General features: G+C 46.9%; 1 protein-coding gene and 1 long non-coding RNA gene across 2 annotated transcripts in view; one reads left to right on the plus strand and one right to left on the minus strand.

Moving 5' to 3' along the window:
• The first annotated feature begins 1654 nt into the window (after window positions 1-1654).
• Window positions 1655-20541, plus strand: LOC142603343 (uncharacterized). The gene is made up of 5 exons (XR_012837259.1): window positions 1655-2036; window positions 7680-7804; window positions 7937-8161; window positions 18943-19048; window positions 20410-20541. It is a non-coding gene; the product is annotated as an uncharacterized LOC142603343 (long non-coding RNA).
• Window positions 3209-22051, minus strand: part of EPHA1 (EPH receptor A1) — a 35002-nt gene continuing 16159 nt past the window's right edge. The window contains exons 4-18 of the mRNA XM_075763026.1: window positions 20478-20868; window positions 15181-15336; window positions 13919-14251; window positions 12552-12676; window positions 12290-12449; window positions 10312-10408; window positions 9456-9511; window positions 9039-9161; window positions 8750-8935; window positions 8265-8326; window positions 7667-7876; window positions 6841-6990; window positions 5942-6135; window positions 5488-5643; window positions 3209-4614 (exon numbers count right to left, since the gene is read on the minus strand). Coding sequence (XP_075619141.1) covers window positions 4536-4614; window positions 5488-5643; window positions 5942-6135; window positions 6841-6990; window positions 7667-7876; window positions 8265-8326; window positions 8750-8935; window positions 9039-9161; window positions 9456-9511; window positions 10312-10408; window positions 12290-12449; window positions 12552-12676; window positions 13919-14251; window positions 15181-15336; window positions 20478-20868 — 2478 coding nt within the window. The 3' untranslated portion in view covers window positions 3209-4535. The remainder of the gene's footprint in view (window positions 4615-5487; window positions 5644-5941; window positions 6136-6840; window positions 6991-7666; window positions 7877-8264; window positions 8327-8749; window positions 8936-9038; window positions 9162-9455; window positions 9512-10311; window positions 10409-12289; window positions 12450-12551; window positions 12677-13918; window positions 14252-15180; window positions 15337-20477; window positions 20869-22051) is intronic.

Here is a 22051-nt window from a genome sequence, read left to right on the forward strand (position 1 = left end):
TGTATAGCTGTTATTCCACCTAGCCTCCAGACATGAGGAGTCTGAAAACAGCCTTTCTCTCTCCACCTCTTGGTCTCCTTTTCAAACCATTTAGTTTCCTACTTTCTGTGCCTGAAGAGTAGCTCTCATTTAAAGCAGTGGAAGACTGCATTTCAGTACAGCAAGATTGCAGTCTGCTTGATGTGTCACTGGGATGTGAGTTACAGTGCACTTGCATCAGACTGAAGTGGTCAATTTGCTTGCTTCACCTTTATTGCTAGTCGGAAGGTGTTTGATGTGTATGGTTTTAAGCATGGTACTGTCTTGGTCACTGCAGGTGAAACTCTTCTTTGTGGTAAGCATCAATGCTTCTACACTTCAAAGACATGAAACCTACTCTTATTCTCTTGCCAGTTTTGGGGAAATCTTTAATGATTCCTTGCAAATTGATCCAGTAAATGCTATGAGGTTTCCTATAGGATGAGTAAAGAATGAACAAATTGTACATTTGCTTTCTTACCGGAGTTCTTACTGTTTTGTAGGCGTTGTTATGAGTGGTTGTTTCTAGATTATGTGATTAAAAGCTTATGCCCACAAACACCAAGGAGCACAGAGGAGAGAAACAATGATGGGAGAGAAGCACCCCAACCAAACTCCTCCCAGAGCCATCAGAGGACTATAGCCCGGTGTCTGAGTATGAAGCCAGTCCAATGGAGTCAATGGGAAGGGTTCTGTGGATCACCTCGCAGATTAAGGGGAAGTTAGTCCGAGGGGCATGGGGCACAGTGGAAGAGCATCTGCAGGCTGTACAGTGCTTGTTATGGGATGTGTAGGGGCAGGATCAGAGGCAGGAAAAGGGAGTGATCAAGGAGAGGAAGCAGCACGGGAAGACTGGGGGGAAAACGGCACAGAAGGGGCTGGCTGCACATACACAGTTCACTTGTTTGGCCGTGCCCTGTGTGGCGTCAGTGCAGTCTGTCCTGTCATCTTACTAAACTTTTTTTTGTTGTTTTTTGGGGGGGGGGGGTCTTGGGTTTTGGTTTTTTTCCTGTATGACGGGACTCTCTTCAGTGCACAAGGAGGTCTGAGTGCCAGCAACTGGAAATAACCTGAGTGCATGCATATTGTGGGGGTGTGCATGTCCCATTATTAAGCATAATCACTAGCAATAATCAACTCAGAGCTGGTGAAAGAACAGGGCAAGAGACTTGAGAGCCATGAGTTGGCATGGCTGCGAGTCTGGCTAGATGCTGGAAAGACCAGTCTGAGAGTCAGCTGCTAGAGCTCCCAGGAAGTCCAAGCCAGCTACTCTCTGGTCTGGAAGTCAGCTACTGGTAAGCTTGGACCAGCTACCAGAGAACTGCATCTGTGTGTGAGTGACTGGGAGATCAGGGCATCCTGAGGCCAGGTGCTGAGTAGAGCCAATGTCTAAGGCTAATCACTGGAGTGTCTGTGCGTGTGTCTGTGTTAGCTGGTCTTAGATGCTAGAGGGATCCATAGTATGTATGTCTGTATTTCCTGCTAACAGGTTCATCCTGATCAGCCAGAGAATGGAATAGGATCAGGCTGCTTGTGCTCTGCTTGCATGACTGCTACGTTTTCTGCCTCAGGCCAGTCATGTACAGTTTGTGTGTATATCTATACATGCACATATTATATAAATGTATATTTTGCGTGCACGACTGCCTGTTGGGAATACATGCTCAGGCTTGCTACTGGCTGTTCCTGAGTACATGGAACTGAGCAGCTGCTTCTCTGTCAGGCCAGCTGAGTCAGCAGCTCCTAACAGTTGAAGTTGGAAGGGACGTCTCTGCTCAGAGCGGGGTCAACCACAGCAGGTTGCTCGGGAATGTACCTCATCAGTTTTCTAATACCTCCAAGGACAAGAACTCCACAACCTCCTTGAGTAACCTGTTCCAGTATTTAACAACTCTCACAGTAAGTTTTTTCTTACCTTCAGATGGAATTTACTGGTTTTTGATGTGTTTCCACTGCTTCCCCTTCCACTGGATACCACTGAGGGGAGTCTGCTTGCCTCTGTGGCTCCCTTCCATCAGGTATTTATACACAATGATAAAAGCCACCCAGACCTTTTCATCCTGAGGCTGAACAGTCCCAGCTCTCTCAGCCTCTCCTCATATGTCAGACGATCTAATCACTTCAGACTCATAGTGGCCTTTCACTGGACTTGCTCCAGTAAGTCCCTGTCCTTCTTTGTACTGGGGAGCCCCAAGTTGGACACAACACTCTGGATGTCTGACCCATGCTGAATAGAGAAGAATTGCCTCCCTCCAGCTACTGGTGATGCATTTGCTAATCAGCCTGGATAGCATTGGTCTTTGCTACAAGGGCACATTAGTGGCTCAAGTGCAACTTGCTGTTCGCTATGACCTGCAAGTCCTTTCCTGCCAAGCTGCTTCCCAGCCAGTCAGCACCCAGCATGTACTGGTACGTGGGCTGCAGGGCTCTGTGTTTCCCTTTGTTCACCTTTATGAGTCTCCTGTCTTCCCGTTTCTCCCATCTATTAAGGTCCCTCTGAATGACAGCACAACTATCTGATGTATCAACCACTCTCCATTTTCTGTCATCTGCAAGGATAGGCTACAGTTTACATATGCATGACACAAGTTCATAATCTTCTGTCAGCCTCATCAGGGCTTATCTTCTAGCCTGGATATCTGCCATGTAGCAACTTCATTTATTTACCTATGCTTCATGTTAAAGACACCTACTACTGAGACTGAACTTACTGATATATTAACAAAACTCACTGTAAAAGCTGATCTTTTCAGCTGAATCTCTTACTACAGTTGCAGTGATTTGAGTGGCTAAGGCATGTGTATACTATGGTTCCCTGTGTGCACTATGGTTCCCTGTGTACACTCTGCTGCTTCTCATGTTGAATAAAAACCAGCATTCTTGCTTTAAGTTGCAGGTCTTTAGATCCCTGCTTCTTAGCCCTTCTGTCATTTATGGTTAAGCAAGACCATTTCCAGGAGCAGGAGTGTTAATTTACAGCCTTAAGAATTTGGGGCATTATGCAATTATGGAAACAATGATAGCTATCTACAGCAAGTAACTGATTGCTGAATAGCTAGCACTCACCTTCTTCACCAACCTGGAATTAGCTCAAGCAGTGAAAAATAAATCTTTAGGTGACTACTCTTCTCAGGTAGTCTTAGGAACATCAGTGAGGTTTTTGTTTTGGTCTGGTTTGGTTTTGGGTTCCCCCCCCCCGGGCAGTCTATACTGCAGGAGAAGGAAGTACTACTCACATGTATTTCATCAAACTACAGCAGCAGCTTCTAATACTTCTCATGGTTTAGGAATAAACACAGGACCTGTAAAAAGATGGACTTGGCTAATGGATGGATACAACTGTATTAGAGAAAAAAGTCTGGTAGCCAGCTGCATATGTATCCTTTAATCCTAATGCAACTGCATTTTCACATTAAATCTGCAGTTAAATGGACAAAGACCAGTGGCTGAAACAACTAAACATGGATGTAAGGACCCTGCTGGAACTCATAATATATATGCTAAAGTAAAGGTCCCGATCATATTTGAAATAAGGCAAAGAACTCCAACACAGCCTGCTCTGCCACAGATTTATTTACAAAATATTATTTACAGTCTATAACTGTCTTGAGTTCTGATAAATAATATTTCCTCCACAGAGAAGGAATAAGACAGACCACCTACACATTTTTCTGTTACAAATACCCTATCCAGCCAAACAAGACTATCCTCTCTTTTAAAAAAGGGGCAGAGAAAAGCGGGTAATTAAAGGTTTGGGGGTTTTGTCCATGGCACAAGTAAAGGCATTAAGCAGTAAATCTCCCCACTGATGTGTGCACGTGCAAAACAGCAACATGCTGAGGTTACGTGATCACACAAGTTACAGCAGGGTGTGCTGCTACTCCTGACTTCTCCTCCAAAGAAAGTACACCATGAGTTGGTGTTTAAGGCAAGAATAGCTGAATTTAAAAATATATTCCTTACCAGCAGCCTTGTGAAAGACTGAATAGTTTGTTCCTGTTGTAAAATAAGGAAGACAGACGGCTCCTGAAGTGAGAAGGGATGTATGCCACGGAGTGAATGGGCCCGATCTCTACATGTCTTGTGTCCTTGTGTGTGTTCCTTGAATGTCCTAGTCTATCTGAACCCTCATCTCATCTCCAATCTTAAAACGTTATCCACTGACCCCAACCCACTTTGTATGTATCCTTAGGTTTCCATGTGATATAGTGAGGGTCTGAAACTCCAGTATGTGGACTACAGGGATTACTTACTGCTGCACAGAACAGACTACAGAAGACAGGACCGAGAACATTTTCTAAGACCAGTGCTCTGAAACATACTGATGGCTTCTGTAGAGCTAAAGCAAGGGGGAACAGAAAGGAGAGCAGGTGGTGTTGCCTCATGATCCTTTTCAGTTCTGGTTGTTTTGCTTTGCTTGTCCCAGTCACTCATTTGGAAGCAATTGCCATAGGAATGATTCCAAGTGATATCTGGTAAGAATGGGCATTTAGCAAGCTTAAGAGAGCAATGACTGATCACTCCTTAAAGCCTTGGATGCTACACAGGATCCTCTTCTGGTGGCCTGGAAGTGATACTCCCATCTGTTTCAAGTCCCTGAAGGAAATGGGAAGAGAAAGGAAAAAAAATGAATTGCTGTTCTTGTTCCTTGGCGACTGGGATGTGGGTAAGGGCAGACACAGTTACCAAGCATCAGTTCAGAAATCTTCCTTTCCCTCAGTGCCTCCTACTATGCCTACCTTTTCTCTAGAGGGAAGAAACGTCTTGCTGTTCCTGCCCCTCCCTGGCTACCTCTGCCAACCCAGTCCACTGCCTTCTCCCACCTCACGACTAGGTCTGTGCTCCCATTAAATCAGGATTGTGTCCGCATCAGCTTGTGATGTGGGACATGTCTCAACCCTATAGCAGGTCTGTCCCTGCACTGTGCCTGCTCATTTGTTTTACGGAACTGTCCTGGTTGGAGGTGGCTATACATCCCCGACCCTAGAAATGAACATGGCTGTGTTGGGAAAACATCCGACCCAAGTCCTTCTAAAGAGCTCAGAAGGACTTTGCTCTATGATAGAACAATGCCTGGCTGATGTGGGGGGGATATCACTAGCCCATATGGAGTTCAAGGCAAGAAAATTATCCTATAAAGTCCTACAAGGCTGGGGAGATGGTCAGGATAGAGAATTGTTTACCATCTATTGTTTCCCCTTGCTGTTTGTGTCTGATGTGAGTTCAGAGCAGCTCGGGCCCCGGAAGAGCCTCAAGCATGGACAGTTAGGGAATTAGTCTGACAGTTTGGACTGATCCCCATTCTTCTGGGCAGATTCTTCCCTTTTAGGGCAAGAAGCCAGTCCATTTCCATTTAATTATATAGAGAGGGATGGAGAGAAGCCTACCAAGTAAATATGAGTGCCTGTTCAGACACAGCTATTTGTAGCATAGCCTAGGGTGCCATGTGGGAGTTTAGCCTGCCCTTACTCAGCAGTGAGCTCCAGAATAGACTCCATTGTGTCCAGGCCGGCAGTGCGAAAGTTGGAGATGTAGCGCTTCATGCGAATGGATTCCAGCCACTCAGGGATAGATCGATAGGGGATCCCATCAGATCCACTGCAGCTGGGGAGCCGGAGTGTTACCCTAAAGACAGATAAAACCCTCATTAGCCAGGCAACTACCTTAAACAGCCAGTGCTATGAGACAGTAGCTTATCTGCCAGGACTAGGCCAACTTATCTGATCTCTGCACAGTGAGGTCAGACTGCCCAGGCCAACAGCTATGCCCTCTGCCACCATGAGACAGAGATGGCTACTATCTTCTGTGCACAGAGCCTCTTGCCAGTTTCCACTGCTAGCACTACCTCTCCTCCTGCTGGAGACCAGGAGGTGAACATCTCCTTCCCATTTAACCTCTCCTCCTCCAGTGACAGCCTGCTTACCTGGGATCAAAGTCTGCAACAGGCCGGAGGAGCTGGGGACTTGAGATGAAATGTTGCAGCTGTGCGCGGATTTCCTGAAAATGAGGCCTCCTCATCCGATCATGTGACCAACAGCTCTTCATGAGCTCGTAGAGGATAGATGGGCAGTCCACAGGTGGGGGGAGTCGGTACCCATCCTCTAAGCTTTTCATCACCTGCATAGAGGACAGAGAGAAATCTGGCCAAGAGCAGAGAGTGTGAAAGAGGAGCCAGAGACCTCTGTGGGGCTGGGAGTAGGAGGTTCACTATTTTGCACAGTGTGCAGCCAGGGAGAGGGTGAAGCAGATTACATGTGTATGAAGTAGGGTTTGGGCAGCACAGCAAAGGATCAGGACACCTAAGGGATGGCAAAAAGTGAAATGGCATATGCATGTACTTTTAATCCTTTACTAGCTCAGCTCCCATTTGCCATTCAGGGCATGTGTTCATGAGAAGTGAGGACCAAATGATCCTGGCACAGGCCTGGTGAGAAAAGGGCAACCAGACTCTGGGGAATAATTTCAACAGCATGTGCTAACCTCACAGATGTGCTGAACCTAGAATGAGACCAGGCATAATGCTCCAGAGCCAGATGAAGGAGAGAAAGAAACCAACAGAGAACATCTCCAGACCCAAAGGCCATGGCTGGTTCAACCACTCTTTAATTTGACTCATTGCTGTTGACACCTGAACATGGTTCAGAGGCCCAGACACTTATTGCCCTTGATTCGGCTGCATTGATTTTTAGCAGGAAGGGAGACATAGTAGTTATGTGTTCAAAAGAATGTCAAGACTGCAGGCTGAGGGAGATCTACAAATGTTTGGCCTACATGCCTTGTTTATGCCTTTTTAAATCAGCACCTGAGCTCAGTGTCTGTTACCTCTTGATTGGTCATGTTGCCATATGGCTTGTCACCAAATGACAGCACCTCCCACATGACAATTCCAAAGCTCCAGACATCGCTGGCTGAGGTGAAAATCCGATGAGCAATGGCCTCTGGGGCTGTCCATCGGATAGGAATCTTACCACCCTGTGAAAGAGCAGAGACACAGTGTATCCAGCAAGTATCATTGAGTTGTATTTCTCCAGTGCTTTCATGCAAGGAGTTTACAAAGTGGTTCAAAGACTGGGCCTGCTTCACTTGAAGTGACGTGTAATCACCCCTGGGGAAATTTCTCAAAAGGACAGAAACATTCTTGGAAAGAGAATGAGTTTAAGCAAGCCCTCTGTTCAGTTGAGTGCTAGAGAAAACTACTGCTGCAGGAGTTAAGAGCCTGACAGCAGTCACAGCCCTACTTGGAATGACACCAGACATTAGAATCACTGAAACTTTCATTGAAAGGGACCTATAGATGCCCGTAGTCCAAACCCCTGATCACAGCAGGGCTATCTTCAAAGCTAGATTTAGTTAATTGAGTCCAAAAGATCAGACCTCTTATTTTGCTTCTCATTTCAAAACCACAATCCTTCTGAATCTCTTAGCAAACAAAATCAACATGGCCTCCAGACAGAAAAGTACCACCTTCTGAACCATCCACACTGTGACTTGCAGTTTTACTGTGGGTTTTCCTCAGAGATTTCCCATGCAAATCCTCCAAACTGGTGTTTCCTATTGTGAAGAAATTCTGCCATTCTTATGTGGCAAAATCCCAATTCCCCTGAGACTACAGTTCATTTACAAGACTGAGAGATTGTTTTTGCATTACCTTGGTTTCATAGGTTCCCTCTGCATCATTCTCCAATATTCGGGAGAGACCAAAGTCAGACACCTTGCACTGAAGACTGCGCGTTACCAGGATGTTGCGAGCGGCCAGATCCCGGTGCACATAGTTGTGTTCTGAAAGGTAGGTCATGCCAGAGGCTATTCCCTGCAGCATGCTCACAAGCTGCACAGGGCTAAATTTTTCCTCATTCTCCTGCATGGAAGAAGTGAGAGAAAATCCTGGTCAAGTGGCATCAATCTGCTTAGTTTCTAGTTACTGGTCTTACCAACTTACAAAAGTGGGCATTGGAGAACAAGCAAAAAGGCAATGCTGCAGCCCAAAGGACCCAACAGGTTCTCTCTAAGGTATTGGTGGTGGTCTCCAGAGTCATCATTAGGCACCTGCACTTCAACTACCAAAGACAGCACTCTGGACACTGAGCAAACTGGATGGCAGCAAGCTTCAACCGCTGAGACTGAAAATGTTAGTGAGCAGAAAGTAAGTGGATGTCTGGATCTTATTTCTAGTCTTCTTTTAGGGTCCTAAATCCAGGTCAAGTGCAAGTTTCAGCAGTACACAAGCCTATTACAGAGTCTCTCACCCGGAGGAAGGTATCCAGCGCTCCATTCTCCATATACTCAGTGATGATCATCATTGGCCTCCCTTGAGGAAGACAAGAAGGTGTCAGCCTTTTTGCAATTCTCCTACTCTTGCCTTTCAATGCTCTCCACATTGCCCCAACACAGAGAACCATACCCAAACCCAGCCAACACTCCCACTCCACTTGCATGGCTGGCTGACCCTTCTCCTTAGACCTCCCTCCTTGTGTCACGCCTATAAGCTTACAGCACCCCTTACACTAGCCCAACTTCTCATTCACTCACCAACCCAAGAAGACCTCTCATAACACTGCCTCATGACTCTGTTGGAAATCCATACCTCTCCTCCCTTCCTCATTCTCTGCCATAAGCTAACAGGGCAATGCCTGTCTTCTCCCAGTGCAGCCTCTCTGGCATCATCCTCTCTAAGAAAGAAAACATGCCCGTTTCTGCTCTCATCCCAGGACTCTCTCTGAGACACTCTTACTTTTGGTGACAACTCCTTCCAGACGCACAATGTTCGGGTGATTGAATTGCCCCATAATTGTTGCCTCACGCAGAAAGTTCCACCATTGTGAGTCTGAATATGTCGACTTCAGGGTCTTGATGGCAACCACAATACGTTCTTTCCCTGGGAGCCGTAGGGACCCACGATAGACCTCCCCAAACTCCCCTGAGAACAGCCAGAGGCAAAAGGTCACAGATGAACTCAGGAATAGGCAGCAAAATAACAGTGTGGGGCAATGGAAAGATGGGGAGAGTGACAAGTAACTCACCCTCTCCAATCACATTCTCCATAGTGACACAAGAGATGTCCAGTTCCTTAGTGAATTCCAGCACCCCTCTGCTGGGGTCATCATATGGTTGCAGGTCTACATAGGGCTTCAACCAGACCTTCTCTATGGTAAAGTGAAGACAAAAGAGCAAATTAATTTGTCAACTCTTTGGACAAGCTTTGTAGGGCAAAGCTACAGAAGCAGAGGTGAATCCATGGAATTCTGACAATGGCAGTAAACAAATCTACCAAACATACATTCAAAACTAGAGCTGTTATGGGAAGAGGAAAAATCATCATGAAAAAAATCAGCATCAGAAATTCCATGCCAATGTCTGGTCTGAAACTACTGTTTCTTTTCATTCCTTCCAACCCATTCTAGGCTTCTCCCTGATTCTACTACCCCTTTGAAGCTCACCTCGATCAAAGCCTGAAGTATTGTAATCTGGCCGTGCCTGTCTCCGACGAGCCTGCCTGGAACATAAGAAGCAGTCATGAAAATAAAATGGTCAGCAGATAGCAAAGAGAAAAGTAAGACTTCCAGGACATCTGCCCTAGTTGATCAAGGACAGAATTCAGGGTAGCACAGAGCAAAGTGGAACCAGACACTTCACCTACTTATTAGAGTACAGCTAGCAAGAAAATGTGATGCTTCGTTTACATTTGGAAATAGAGCTTTGTTTCCAGGCAGGCAATTTTGTTCATCCCTCTGCTTGCTGAATTAGAGATGAATTTCTATTTATTTTATATTTTCTGTACACTTTCAGTACAATACCTGATCTTCTTAAAACCAAACAATAGCAGCCTTATAGACATTTAGAAAGGAAGTAGAATTTTGTATCTGGGTAGAGGACCACGAAAGTAATGGTATATGGAAAATGGTTTGAAATGATTGGATACATGTATTGCCCACTTAATCAGTCAGCAGCTATAGAAATGATTGTACCATAACAATACTTTAATTCATCTGTCATGATAACAGTCTGATAGTGCTGGATTATAACAAAACTGAGAAATCACCACATTTTCTTCTGTCCTCAGCATCAAGTATTATCTTACAGACATATCAACCCCTCCAATCCTGCTAATCAAAATTACTTACTGAGACTCATTCCATCTTGCTACAGCACACTGGTCTTACTCTTTCTTCTGTAACTAACCTCTACCTATCCAATACCCTGTGCAAAATCAGGGCCTCCCTCCCTTTCTCAAGCTCCCATAGCTCAGCTATTCCTACATCTATACCTTTTTCAATACCAAAAATCAACACTCACTTTCGCCGTAAGATAAGAAGTCCCAGAAGCAGCCCAAAAAATAGTAGAATTCCGAAGATAATAGAGACTATGACTCCACCAGACAGAGCTCCTGTGTCTGCAGAAACAAAGAGAAAGGTCATATAATTTAAAAGACCAAGAACTATTTGTCTGGAATGTAGCAACCAGCTTCACCAGCCAATGATATTAGGTAAGCTACAGCCATTTGTCTTCCAAGCAGCAGAGCCACCAGATTTGAGTCCTATTCTATGGTTATTCACGTGCATGGAGCACCTCCTGGTGGGTATCTGGTTGACTCTTATCTACAGTCTTGGTCTTCCAGTTGAGTAATTTATCTCTATGCCTGATTGCCCACATAAATTCCATGACACTTTCAAAACCAAAAAACAGCTGTTCCTTCCCTCCCACTCCTCTCCAACTACTCTTCCAGATCAGACCCTTCTTCCTGCTCAGTAATTGATTTAGACTATGGCACAGCAAAGATCTGATTTTTCCCCAGCAGTCTAACTTGACTCTCTTGTTATTTATGAAATTAATTTCCCCCTCCCCTTCCACCAATATCTGGGACTGGTTCTTTGGCTAATTACCTTCACAGAAGCCACTGTCTGCTTAGGACTTTTGAAACAAGCAAGTGCTAACTTATGAACTTGCAGTCTAACATCATATTCCTGCTTTCTCAAAACTAAGTGTCAGGTGGTTTCATTTTGTGATTGGATAGCATTCAGATCGCGATCACATAACACAGGTTGCCTTCTTCCAGTTAGATTCTCAAGCTAAAGGCATCCATTTCCATACAGTATATTAGAATTCATCAGAAGAAATGCTAAATGACCTCTGTTGGTGAAGTATGTGTTTTTAACCCTTATTTCCCCTAAGTTAAAAAACTATTTAAAAACCTTAAAAATACATTGATGAAAAGTGTTCATATCCATATCTAATGAGAATCTAATTTTTTTAATATTTTCCCTAAAGAGATTTAGGAAAACATCCAGAAGAAAGAAAATTCCTAGAGAAATTGTTTCAATAAATGAGCAGATTTTAAAGCAAGGAACAGCTTGTGTGACACAGACAACTGTGTCTGGAAGTGTTTCCTAATATCCAGTCCAATGGTCAGCATCCGTTAAGCCTAATTAACACTTGTTATTCTTGCTCAATTTGATGCTGACTCATCCTAGTAAAATTATTAAAAATCACCGGATTAGTTAAGCAGAAATCAAGAGGCAGAGCTAATGTTCTTTTTTGTTAAAATCAAAAAGGCAAGATTTGGAAGGCGAAATAAAATATATTATTCATAAAATGGACAAGCTTTTAGGTACATAGCACTTCTGTGGGAAATTAAGGGACCTAAATTCTCAAATTCAGACTAAAAAAATTGCTTCTCCCTGCAAATCTTGTTCCATTAATATCCCTAGACCATTACAGCTAAACAATTTTTCTAGTATTATCAAAGAAGAACTCTCACCAAATGAAACCTTGCTGGCACTTCTTTTTAATCCCTTTCATATTCAAAATATCTTTGTCTTGGCATTTAAAAAAATGATAGAGCTGGATAGAATAGCAGTGAGCTCCTTTGAGCTCTCCTTCTCACTAGTAACTTTCACACAAAAGGAGGCATATGGTAATCATTTTGCTAATGTTCAACTTCTTAGAAACATTGGCTAGAATTAAAATCTTTCAGAACTAGATGAAAAGCTGGTTAAGTAATTTGCCAGTACAACACACAAACCTGAGACTGATCAGTTCTGAATGGTAAAGTACAAGTCAATTTTATATGACAGCAAAGAAGCAGGATAAATGTCTCCTTGTTCTACATTTTTACAAAGCAACAGGCTTGGCCTTGTTGACAAGGAACTCAGGAGGGCGGTGTCTGTGCCTTACAGCTAGCAGAACACAAAAAGAGATCCACATACCACATGAATATACAATGTGATGGAGAAGTGAGTTTCTGCTGAATGGGATACCAGTGGTTGTCCTTTACCTGGTGGAAGGGTGCGGAATTCCTGCTCTGGGGAGTAGGGCCCAGGCCCGAGGGGTGTTATGGACCTCACACGAAGCAGGTAGGCTGTGTCTGGCTGCAGGTCCGTCAGAGTGACATTTGGCTCAAGAAGGTGCTTCACTGTGTACCGTGCCTCCTCTCCCTGCAGATGTCAAACAGGGTCAAGTAACAAATACACGTTGAACAAAGAGGACGCTTCCACCCCTTTGGGCGAAAGGGGGAAGAACAAGTAAGGCAGCCTCACCTTCTCAAAGAACATGACCTCATACTCCACTGAGGTCCGGCTACGCTGCCGTGGGGCAAGCCAAGAAACAGAAAGACTACTGTCATCTCTTTGTGTCAGGATAAACTGGGATACTGTCACTGGAGCTGCAGGGGAGAGAAAAAAAGAACATCAGGAAGAAATACAAACATAATGCAGACTAGTCCCTCTCTTCACCAGAAGCTCTCTCCTTCTCTGGTCATACCATGCAACTGGAACTGATTCTCATTGCCACTGCCACTCCCTCATCTTTCTCTTCTGTGAAGAAAGGGAAGTGAGATCTCCGGCTATAATGTATTGCTTTCCATGAATAGTATGCTTCTACCCCAACAGTGGAAGCATAACTTTGCTTGGCCTCCAAAACAAAATCAGTGTTCCAAGAAATTACATTTAATCCAGCAATGCACTGAAAGTTTTCATTATGAAATAAAAATGTTAGAATTTTATGCTCTTACAGCAGAAGTAATACAATTATCCCATGTGATTTATGAATGCAGCTCCATTTCATAAGGGTACAGTGAAATTCAACGCCCAAAACCTCTCAGCTGACTGCAAATGCATGCTGTTCATGAATAAAAAGATAATTCTCAACAGTCTGCAAGGACTGAAGAGTCAAGCCTGGTTCTCTCCTTGTCCTTCATCATCACCAGAAGTGATGAGGCAAGCCAAAAGTAGCTCAGAGTTGTGCTGCCCACGCATAGCGTCAGGAAGAAAAGTCTTATTTTGTCACTAAATCATAACTTGGGGAAAGCACCAAGGGCTGTTGAGCACTGCGATGTCACTTTTCTATAATCACATTTCACAGCACTCTGGAAAGTACTCACAGGACAGCCAAACTAGCCAGCTTGAAGCTAAACTGCAGAAATGTGGCAAGAACTTGCATTTTTTTAACATTCTCATTTCTCCATGCTTTCAAAGCTTTTTTTTTTTTTCTCTTGTATTTTTCAGTTCCAGCAGGGTTTCTGTTGCTTTTGGTCAGATTTTTTGCAATATCCGAGTCATGGGAAATATTTTATGCCACAGTCCCTGTTCTTCCTGTCACACAGGTAACAATAGTTAGGCTGGACTACACTAGTGTATCACAGGGAGGCCTTTATCCTCCTCACCTCTGTTAAGTCCTTGGTGGATTGATAGTTCTTGGTGGGTAATAAATACTGCTGCTTTCACTTGCAAAGAATATGACTGATGGACTTTACATGCCAGAGGCAGAGGTACCTTAGAGTCTTTATCATACCATACCAACACATGTGGCAGACAGAAGGAGAAGATGGAGAAAGCTTAAAACATTCACAGAGATTCCTCTTCCTTTTCCTGATGAGCAGGAAGAACTTCTCTCTGCTTCTGCTAACCTGCATGTCCAACTGCGACCCAGACAGCTGGAGCAGTTCTCTGTGGAGCAGGTCCCATTCCTGAGACACCATTATGGGCTTCCACAGCAAATGTGTAGTTGGTGTAAGCTTCTAGGCCGTCCACATCCACAGCAGGTTTAGTGAGACCAGAAGCACTGGGGGAGAACACCACACCAGCCTCACAAGGCTCACATGACAGGAAATGACAGCGCTGACAGAAGACTGTGTAGGTCAGGTCCTTTCGCCCACCATGGTCGCTGGGTGGCTGCCACCACAGACTCAGCTGTGTGCCAAGAAGGGAGAAGCTGACATTGCGGGGAGCTGAGGGGGGGCCTAGAAGAAGCATGAAAGGAAGTATTAGATCCAACTGTTAATACCCAAAGTACTGTGTCAGTTTCCCATCTGCTGATGCATTTCAAATGGAGCCTTCTGTCTCCCCAGTCTCCCCCTCTCTGATGTCTCATCCCCATTTCCCAATGTTTTGCTTCCTCCCATCTCATTGTTCACAGAATCATAGAATGGTTTGGGTTGGAAGGGACCTTTAAAAATCATCTAGTTCCAACTCCCTGCCATGGGCAGGGACATCTTTCACTAGGCCAGGTTGCCCAAGGCCCCGTCCAACCTGACCTTGAACACTTCCAAACACAGGACATTCACAACTTCTCTGTGCAACCTGCTCCAGTGTCTTACCACCGTCATCGTAAAAAATTTCTTCTGTATGTCCCATCTAAATCTACTCTCTTTCAGTTTAAAACCATTGCCCCATGTCCTGTCACTATAGGCCCTAGTAAAAAGTATTTCTCCATCTTTCTTATATGCCCCCTTTAAGTATTGAAAGGCCACAAGAAGATGTCCCCAAAGCTTTCTCTTCTTCAGGCTAAATAACCCCAATTCTCTCAGCCTTTCTTCATTAGGAGAGGTGCTCCAGCCCTTTGATGATCTTCATGGCCCTCCTCTGGACTCGCTCCAACAGCTCCATGTCTCTCCTGTACTGGGGCCCCCAGAGCTGGACGCAGTACTCCAGGTGGGGTCTCACCAGAGCGGAGTAGAGGGGCAGAATCACCTCCCTCAACCTGCTGGTCACATGTCTTTTGATGCAGCCCAGGATACAACTGTCTTTCTGTGCTGCAAGTGCACATGGCCAGCTCATGTCCAATTTTTTGCCCCCTAGTATCCCTAAGTTATTTTCTGTAGGTCTGGTCTCAGTAAGTTCATCCCCCAGTCTATACAGATATTGTTCTTTCTTTCTATCTGCGACTCACGGGTGCAAGCAACGTTCTGGCCCTCCAAAGGTGCTCGGTAGAAGCCTGCATTGCAGGAACAAGATGTAGCCCCTGATTCATTGGATAAGCTGTTGGGGGGGCACTTCAGGCAACTTTTAGTATCCAGGGAGTTACGGTAGAATCCTCGCTGGCAGGCTGTGAAGAGACAAACAAGTCAACATAAGCTCAACAATAAACCAAGATCAACAAGAAACCACTTGCCAGTTTTGTTCAACTTCTTAAACGCTTCTTTATCTGCTTGCTTTTCTTCCATTTTCTTAGTTCACAGAAGCATTTAGGTTGGAAGGGACCCCTGGAGGTCACGTAGACCAATTAGCTTCTCAGAGCAGACAGGAAATGTAAACTCAAGGTAGGATCAATGTTACGATAGGACTTGTAGACTAAAGAAGGGGGATCTCATTCCTCATTGATGCTGTAAGAAAACAGAAGCTGGTCAACCTGAAGCTGGTCAACCTCAGAGACTTCTTTCAACATAAACACAGAGTGGTCCCCACCTTGCCCTTCAAGCTTTCCACACCATAAAAGCTCCAAGTCCTTATACTCCTCAGAGTCCTCAGTTTGCTGACTTCATATGGGATAGCCATTGGGCTTTTTAGCAGAAGCATCTTTCCTGATTTCAAGTGTTGTGCCAGAGCTTCACCTAGCAGGGCCCTGGGGAATATCTAGATAACTATCAGTTCACCTAACAGCACTGGCTATGGACCCAACAGAGACTGCAAGAGAATAGGTGCCACATGCTTTCTATCTCCAGTCCTCCAAAAATAAGCACCCACATCTTTCTCTAAATATAACATCTGAGACACTGTTTTTGCTCCATTCCTATTAGCTTGATCTACAGGAGCACTGGTCTGTCTACCAGTTATCTCAAGGTCAATGCTTCACCTCTGTAGGTATGTAGCAAGAAGAAAATGAGTGAGGGAGGTTGAGGTAACCTGTGAATTTAATGGTTTATCAGCCTGTGCTAAATGTATCTACCAAGTGTTCTTAAACCAAAGAAACAAACAACCTATCACTAATCAGATGGTTGAGGAATGCATACACTATTTTTCTGCCACAGCTACCACCTTGCATTTAACTTGAGCATTGAGGGAATACCCCTTTTCATATTGTACTATAAAAGCGACAATGTCCTGTACAATCCCTCAGAAGATCCCAATGGAGAACACCCCAAAGCCATCTGCTCAGGACCCTAACACAAATGGCTCACTGCAGTGGAGCATAGCATAGGAAATGATCCTTTATCCAGAAGACAAAAAACAATCCTGCCATTCCTACTATGTGACACAGAGGAACACCTGCGGGACCTAAAATAATTTCCCCTAACAAAGGCCAAACGACTCCTCACCATCAGTCTCAGGAAGAGTCATTATCCTCACTACACAGTGAGGTCTCTCTCTAGTCATCAGAGAAATGGCTTCATCTCATTCCTGTTGGTCCCCCTTCTTGCCCTGGGATGGCAGACAGACTGTCCCATTAGCACTGGATGATGTCAACTGGCCTACCAGTTGCATAGTAATACCATCACACAGCCATCTGGGGATACTATGACAGTACCCAGGCCAAAAGGATTTGCAGCAGTGAAGCCTAAAGAGCACAGAAAGGAGAAATAATCACAAGAAGCAGGAGCAACCAGCACCTTCCAATTTCAGGAAATAACAGAACCACTCAGGAGTAAGTCTGTCATTCTGAGCTACAGTCATACAACTATGTGGTCAATGATAGCATTAAAAGGCTCCAGCATTGACTGTCACCAGCCCAAAGAGCAGCCAAAAATTTATATTTAAGACTAAATCATCTCCTTCAGAAATAGGCAAGAAGAAGAAAAGTTACTTTGACCTCTAGGCTGCTCATGACTGAGAGCACTTCTACATGCTGGAGCGAAGGCTTTGTGGCCTCCTGTCATTTTACTCCAGCGTAAGATTTCCAAATTCCTAACACTGGATCAGTTTGCATCAACAGAGCTTTGACAGCAACATGAAAAACAAACCAAGCACAGGACCACAGACTTGTGTAACACAGAGGTTCTGATGTTCCCTGGACAATACTACCTGCCATAAATATGGGATAACATACACACCCTCTTATTATCAGGCTGAGACAGTCAGCAAGTAAATTAGGGAAATTTGGGGTTGGGGACCTTTGCAGAACAGTTAGCTGCAATCCCAAGAGAGCCTCCATAAGGCCTCTGTTCCTCCAGGCCTAAGCTCCAGCGCTACTCCAGATCTGCATTACCCACCGGTGGTGCTGAGACCTTCAAGGAGAGCTGCCCTGCAGGGAGACAGCACGCCTCGTAGGGAGAGGGAGTGCAGGGAGGGACATCTGGGTGAAGGGACAAACCCAGGAGGTAACTGGGCAGGCACCAGCCGGCCAAACCAGGTCGCATCACCCGAGGCTGTGTCTAGACCTGTAAACTGAATGGGGCTGGAGGTGCAAGCAGGAGCAGAGGCACCCAGCTGCCTGCACGACCCAGACGCCAGCACGGCCCCAGCCCCGGGCCCGGGCCCGGGCCCGCTGGGAGGGACGGGGCACAGCGCGGGGGCACCTCCCGCGGGCAGCAGGCATGAGGCCATCCCGTCTCGGGCCGGCGGGCCACACAAGCCCAGGCCAGCCCCGACCAGCGCGCGCAGCCACAACCCCGCAGCCAGGCAGAGCCCCCGGCACCCGAGAGGGAGCGGCCCCGGCGCCTCAGGGCGGAGCCCCCGGCCCCGACCGACTCGCCCCGCCGCCCCCGAGCCCCGGCCGCCGCCTGACCGCACGACGTGTTGCGGTGGCGGCGCCCGGCGCCTCGGCTCCCTCGCCGCGGCAACCTGGGCCCACGGCAGCGACCGGCAGGTGGCTGCACAGCACCGGTGAGGCGCCCCGCGGCCCCGTCGCGGTGCGAAGCCTCCCCCGGAGCACACGGCGGGCTCGGGGGTGGGGGCGGTAGACGCCGGCGGGCCGCGGCCTGTGCCTACCGCATGAGGGGGCGAGGAGGCGCTGCCTGCCTGGCGGGCGGCAGGCCGGGGAGCCCGGCTCCCATCGCTGCCTGCCTCCCTCCCCTGGGCAGAAGCAGAGGAACGCCTGCCCTGGGGTCCACCAGCAGCGCAGCCGGCGGGGGAGGTGCACAGCCCACAGTCTCGGCTCCCGCCCAGCCCCTCTGGCCCCCGGCACCTGGTTTCCCGGGCCCTTGGGCACCCGCTCCAGGCGACAGGATGGGAAAACAGGCCTGGGAAAGAGCCTGCTCAGCGCTGCTCGCCAGGCACCAGAGGGCAGAGAGAATGGCTGGGGCCCTCCCTTAATTCCTTATTCCTGCAGCGCTCATCGGGAGACTGCCAGCATGCACGGGGCAGCATGCAGATGCCAGACCGGAGCTGACAGGGAGCTCAGCTCGCCTGACACCCTGCAGAGCCCATCAAGGAACCAGAACACAGGGCAGGGGTACAGCCAGCCATCGTGTTCACAGTAAATTACATACTTGAGAAAGTTAATCACAGCACCCTGGGTTTATCGGCAGCAAAGTCTGCAACACTATGAGAGGCTGAGATGTAATGCTCTGGGCAGGCACAGTCTTCCTGGATCATGGGATGGCTAAGCCATTATGTACCCAGCGGAGCTTTATACAGCCAGGAATTCACCAAGGGGTTGAGTGCACTAGTTCAGACCCTCAACCTCGGTTTTCTGCTGCCTCCTGTCCTGTAACAGAGTTCAAGTTCTCCTCACTGTTACGAGGCAAGCTTTCCTTTTTTTCTGTTCCTACTTAAGGCAAAACTAAGGACCAGAAGACACAGCCTGAAGATCATCTTCCTCCATCCTGTCCCCCTTTTTGTGTTTGAAGAATTCCTTCATCTTCCGAGGACAAAAGTAGAAGGTCTGTCCTTAGTCTTTATCCTCACCTGGACTTGTTCCAGTCCTTAGCACAACACCTGGTCTTTTTTGTAGAGGGAGAGGAACCCAAGATATCCCCCAGCAGGCAACCTACATTCACCTTCTCCTCTGATCCTCTAATAAGACACTGCTCTGGGCATGAAGTACCCCTCCCTACCCCTGCGAGGTTCTCCCCTCTTCCCTTCCTCTCCTGGGAGACCTCCCCAGCCCCTACTGATCCTACAAAACACACTTCTGGCTGCAGCTGTACTTGGGTGGAGTGGGATAAAAGCACAGATGTAGAATGAACCTGTGCTGTGATAGCAGTCAGGGCCTGTCCAGACATGACAGCTTCCCTGCCCCTTCCCAGGGGAGTGCTCTCAGGAGGGCGGGGAGAGCTCTGTAGCACCTAAGTGGAAAAACTGGCTGGGCTGTGCAAGGAGAGGGGATTGCTGGAGAAGGGCAAGGATCTTGTGCTTCAACCTTCACCAGCTCCCCAAGCAAAATGAGCAGCAAGCAGTGGGGATTCATAGGGGCACCAGATCCTTGTAGCAGAGCTAAAGCAGAACAAAGCAGAGAGACAGGGCACCCCACTGACCCTGACAGCACTGCATGGATTCCTTTTTCTGTATGCTTTAGCCTTGTGCCATATGGCTCTGACAACAAGAGCAGAGATGTGCCGTCTTTTATGTCCCTCTCTGCAGCAATATATATCCCCCAAAACGTCACACACATCCTCTCCCCTGACAAACACACAAAGTTGCCCTAAGAAGCTGGATCTTGTCCCCTCTGTGGCAAAGGGAGAACCCTGCACTGCTTGCTCCAACAACCCTGGCTCGCTCTGTGGCTCCAGTAGCCTGGTGACTCCTATGCTTGATAATTGCTCTTCCTCAGAAATGAGCCAGGTACCGACAGTATTGTGCAATGTGCTTTACACGGTTTTCCATCGCAGAAGATCCATCCCAGTCCAAGCAGAAGGGGACACAGAGGAGAAACTTGCCCCCCTCCGGCTCTCAGCTTTCTACTCACGGGACAAATACACTGTTCCATGCATCTGACCCGTCTGCCCTGAGAGAACAAGGCTGCCATTTAAGGGTTGGGAACCAGTTGTTAAGTGAGTCAGTGTCAATCACACAGTTACAGCTCGCAGAAACGAGCTCCAGAGCTGAAGGCTCCTGGATGAAGCCCAAGAGGGAGTGGAGAGGTGTGTGCAGGTCTTACACCTGACACATGAGGAGAAAAATCACAATTGGAAAAGAGAAGCTAAGGAGGGGAGGAAAGGTATAAGATACACCTGGCAGGCTCGGAGGGCAGGCAAGAGAGGTAGACCACACTAACTCCCCTGATCCCACTTTACGCTTGCAGATGCTCAGATCTTTAGCTTCCTGGAACCTCTCCCATGGCCTACAGCCAGTGCCTGTCTGCATACTCACCTACGCAGCTCCCATCGATTTCTTCAAACCCCACAGCACAAAGGCATCGACCCATTGGTACCAGCCACTCCCCGTCAGTGCTGCAGTGCATCCTGGGGGGAGAGCCCACTTCTTCAGCTGCATACTCCACACAGACCCCGGGCACTTCTGTCAGCCCCTCGGAACCTGGTAGCGTCTCTGGAAAATGGGCCAGGCCCCGCACTGCCTCCGGGCAAGTCTTGTAATACACTCGGACAGACACCATCGCTACACAAGCCCCAGAGTTCTGGAAAGCCAAGTAGAAGCCCCGGCGAGATAACTTCCCAATGGGGCACACTTCTGTGTTCAGCTGCATGGCGCCCGATTCGATGTCTCTGCTTGTGAAACTTCGATCTGCTGCCACAGTGTTGAGCTAAGTGAAAAAGACAACAGTGTTAACATCCGAGCAGGCACCAGCAGCTGAGATACCCATGTCTCTCAAACTTCTTTTACACTAAGGCCTTTTAGAGGCCGTATGGTCAACCGTTTCTAATTCTACTGCACTGCATGTATTCTTTGCATGTGGAAGAAATGTTAACAATTGGGTCCGCATCCTTTCTTGCCTCCATACTTTCCACCATCTCATTTCAACTCCTATGCAGTCCTTCACCAGTCTTAAACACTACCCATTGTTCTGGGTCTCTGGTCGCAGAGGTCTTTAGGAACTGCCTGTAAAGGAGCAAATCTCTCTTCTGTGATATTTTTCTTTGTTTGCAAATTGCATGCAATACAATCACAACAGCACTTAGAGTTGTGTTTTTAAATTGACCAGTGAATTACAGCCCCCTGTTTCGAGGCTGTACTCGATGCAGATCAGATCATATACTGCAAGATGCTTCTCGTTCAGCACTGTGGATACTTGGGTGAAAAATGCTGCCATGCTCTTATATTCCTACTGCCTCAGCAAACAAAGGATGAGCATGAGAGACAGATGCTTTCAATGCTTGATTGTGTGATATGGAAGAGCTGGACTGCAGGTAGGGTGGCCTTTCTGCCCAGAGAGCCTGATGGAGGAGTGGCCTTTCTTCTCAGAGAGAAGATAATTGATAACTGATCCTCTCCACCACAGCCCCTCCCCATTACATGACACCACCTGCTCTGTGTAGCTGGATAGCAGATGAAAGGATCTGCACAGCAGTTGCATCTGGCAGTGGGATCCTGAGGCAGCTTTAGGAGTTGTGGAGGTATCGCACAAATTCACCTGGTAGGTCCCAGCTGCAGGGGAGGTGGAGGAGCACTGAGGAGGGAGGGAAATCCATTAACCAGAGTCCTGCTCTGCCTGTGGTGGCCTTTACCATTCTTTGTTTTCATCACATGCCATTTAAACTGCAGAGGAAAGGGCAGTCAAATAATTTAGGTCTGTGGCTTCTTTTAGGACAGAACTGGGTTACAGAAGTTACTTTACAAAAAATCTGAGGTTCCCTGTTCTGCAGTTCAAATATTTCCATGGCAAGAGGGTATTAAGTTGGGGGGAAACAGCAGTTAAAATATAGCGGTGCTAAATACCTTCACACAAAGGAGAATTTCATTATAGCAAGCCATCACCTCCAATTTTA

Source organism: Balearica regulorum, chromosome 1 (assembly GCF_011004875.1).
Source record: "Balearica regulorum gibbericeps isolate bBalReg1 chromosome 1, bBalReg1.pri, whole genome shotgun sequence".
NCBI classification, from domain to species: domain Eukaryota; kingdom Metazoa; phylum Chordata; class Aves; order Gruiformes; family Gruidae; genus Balearica; species Balearica regulorum.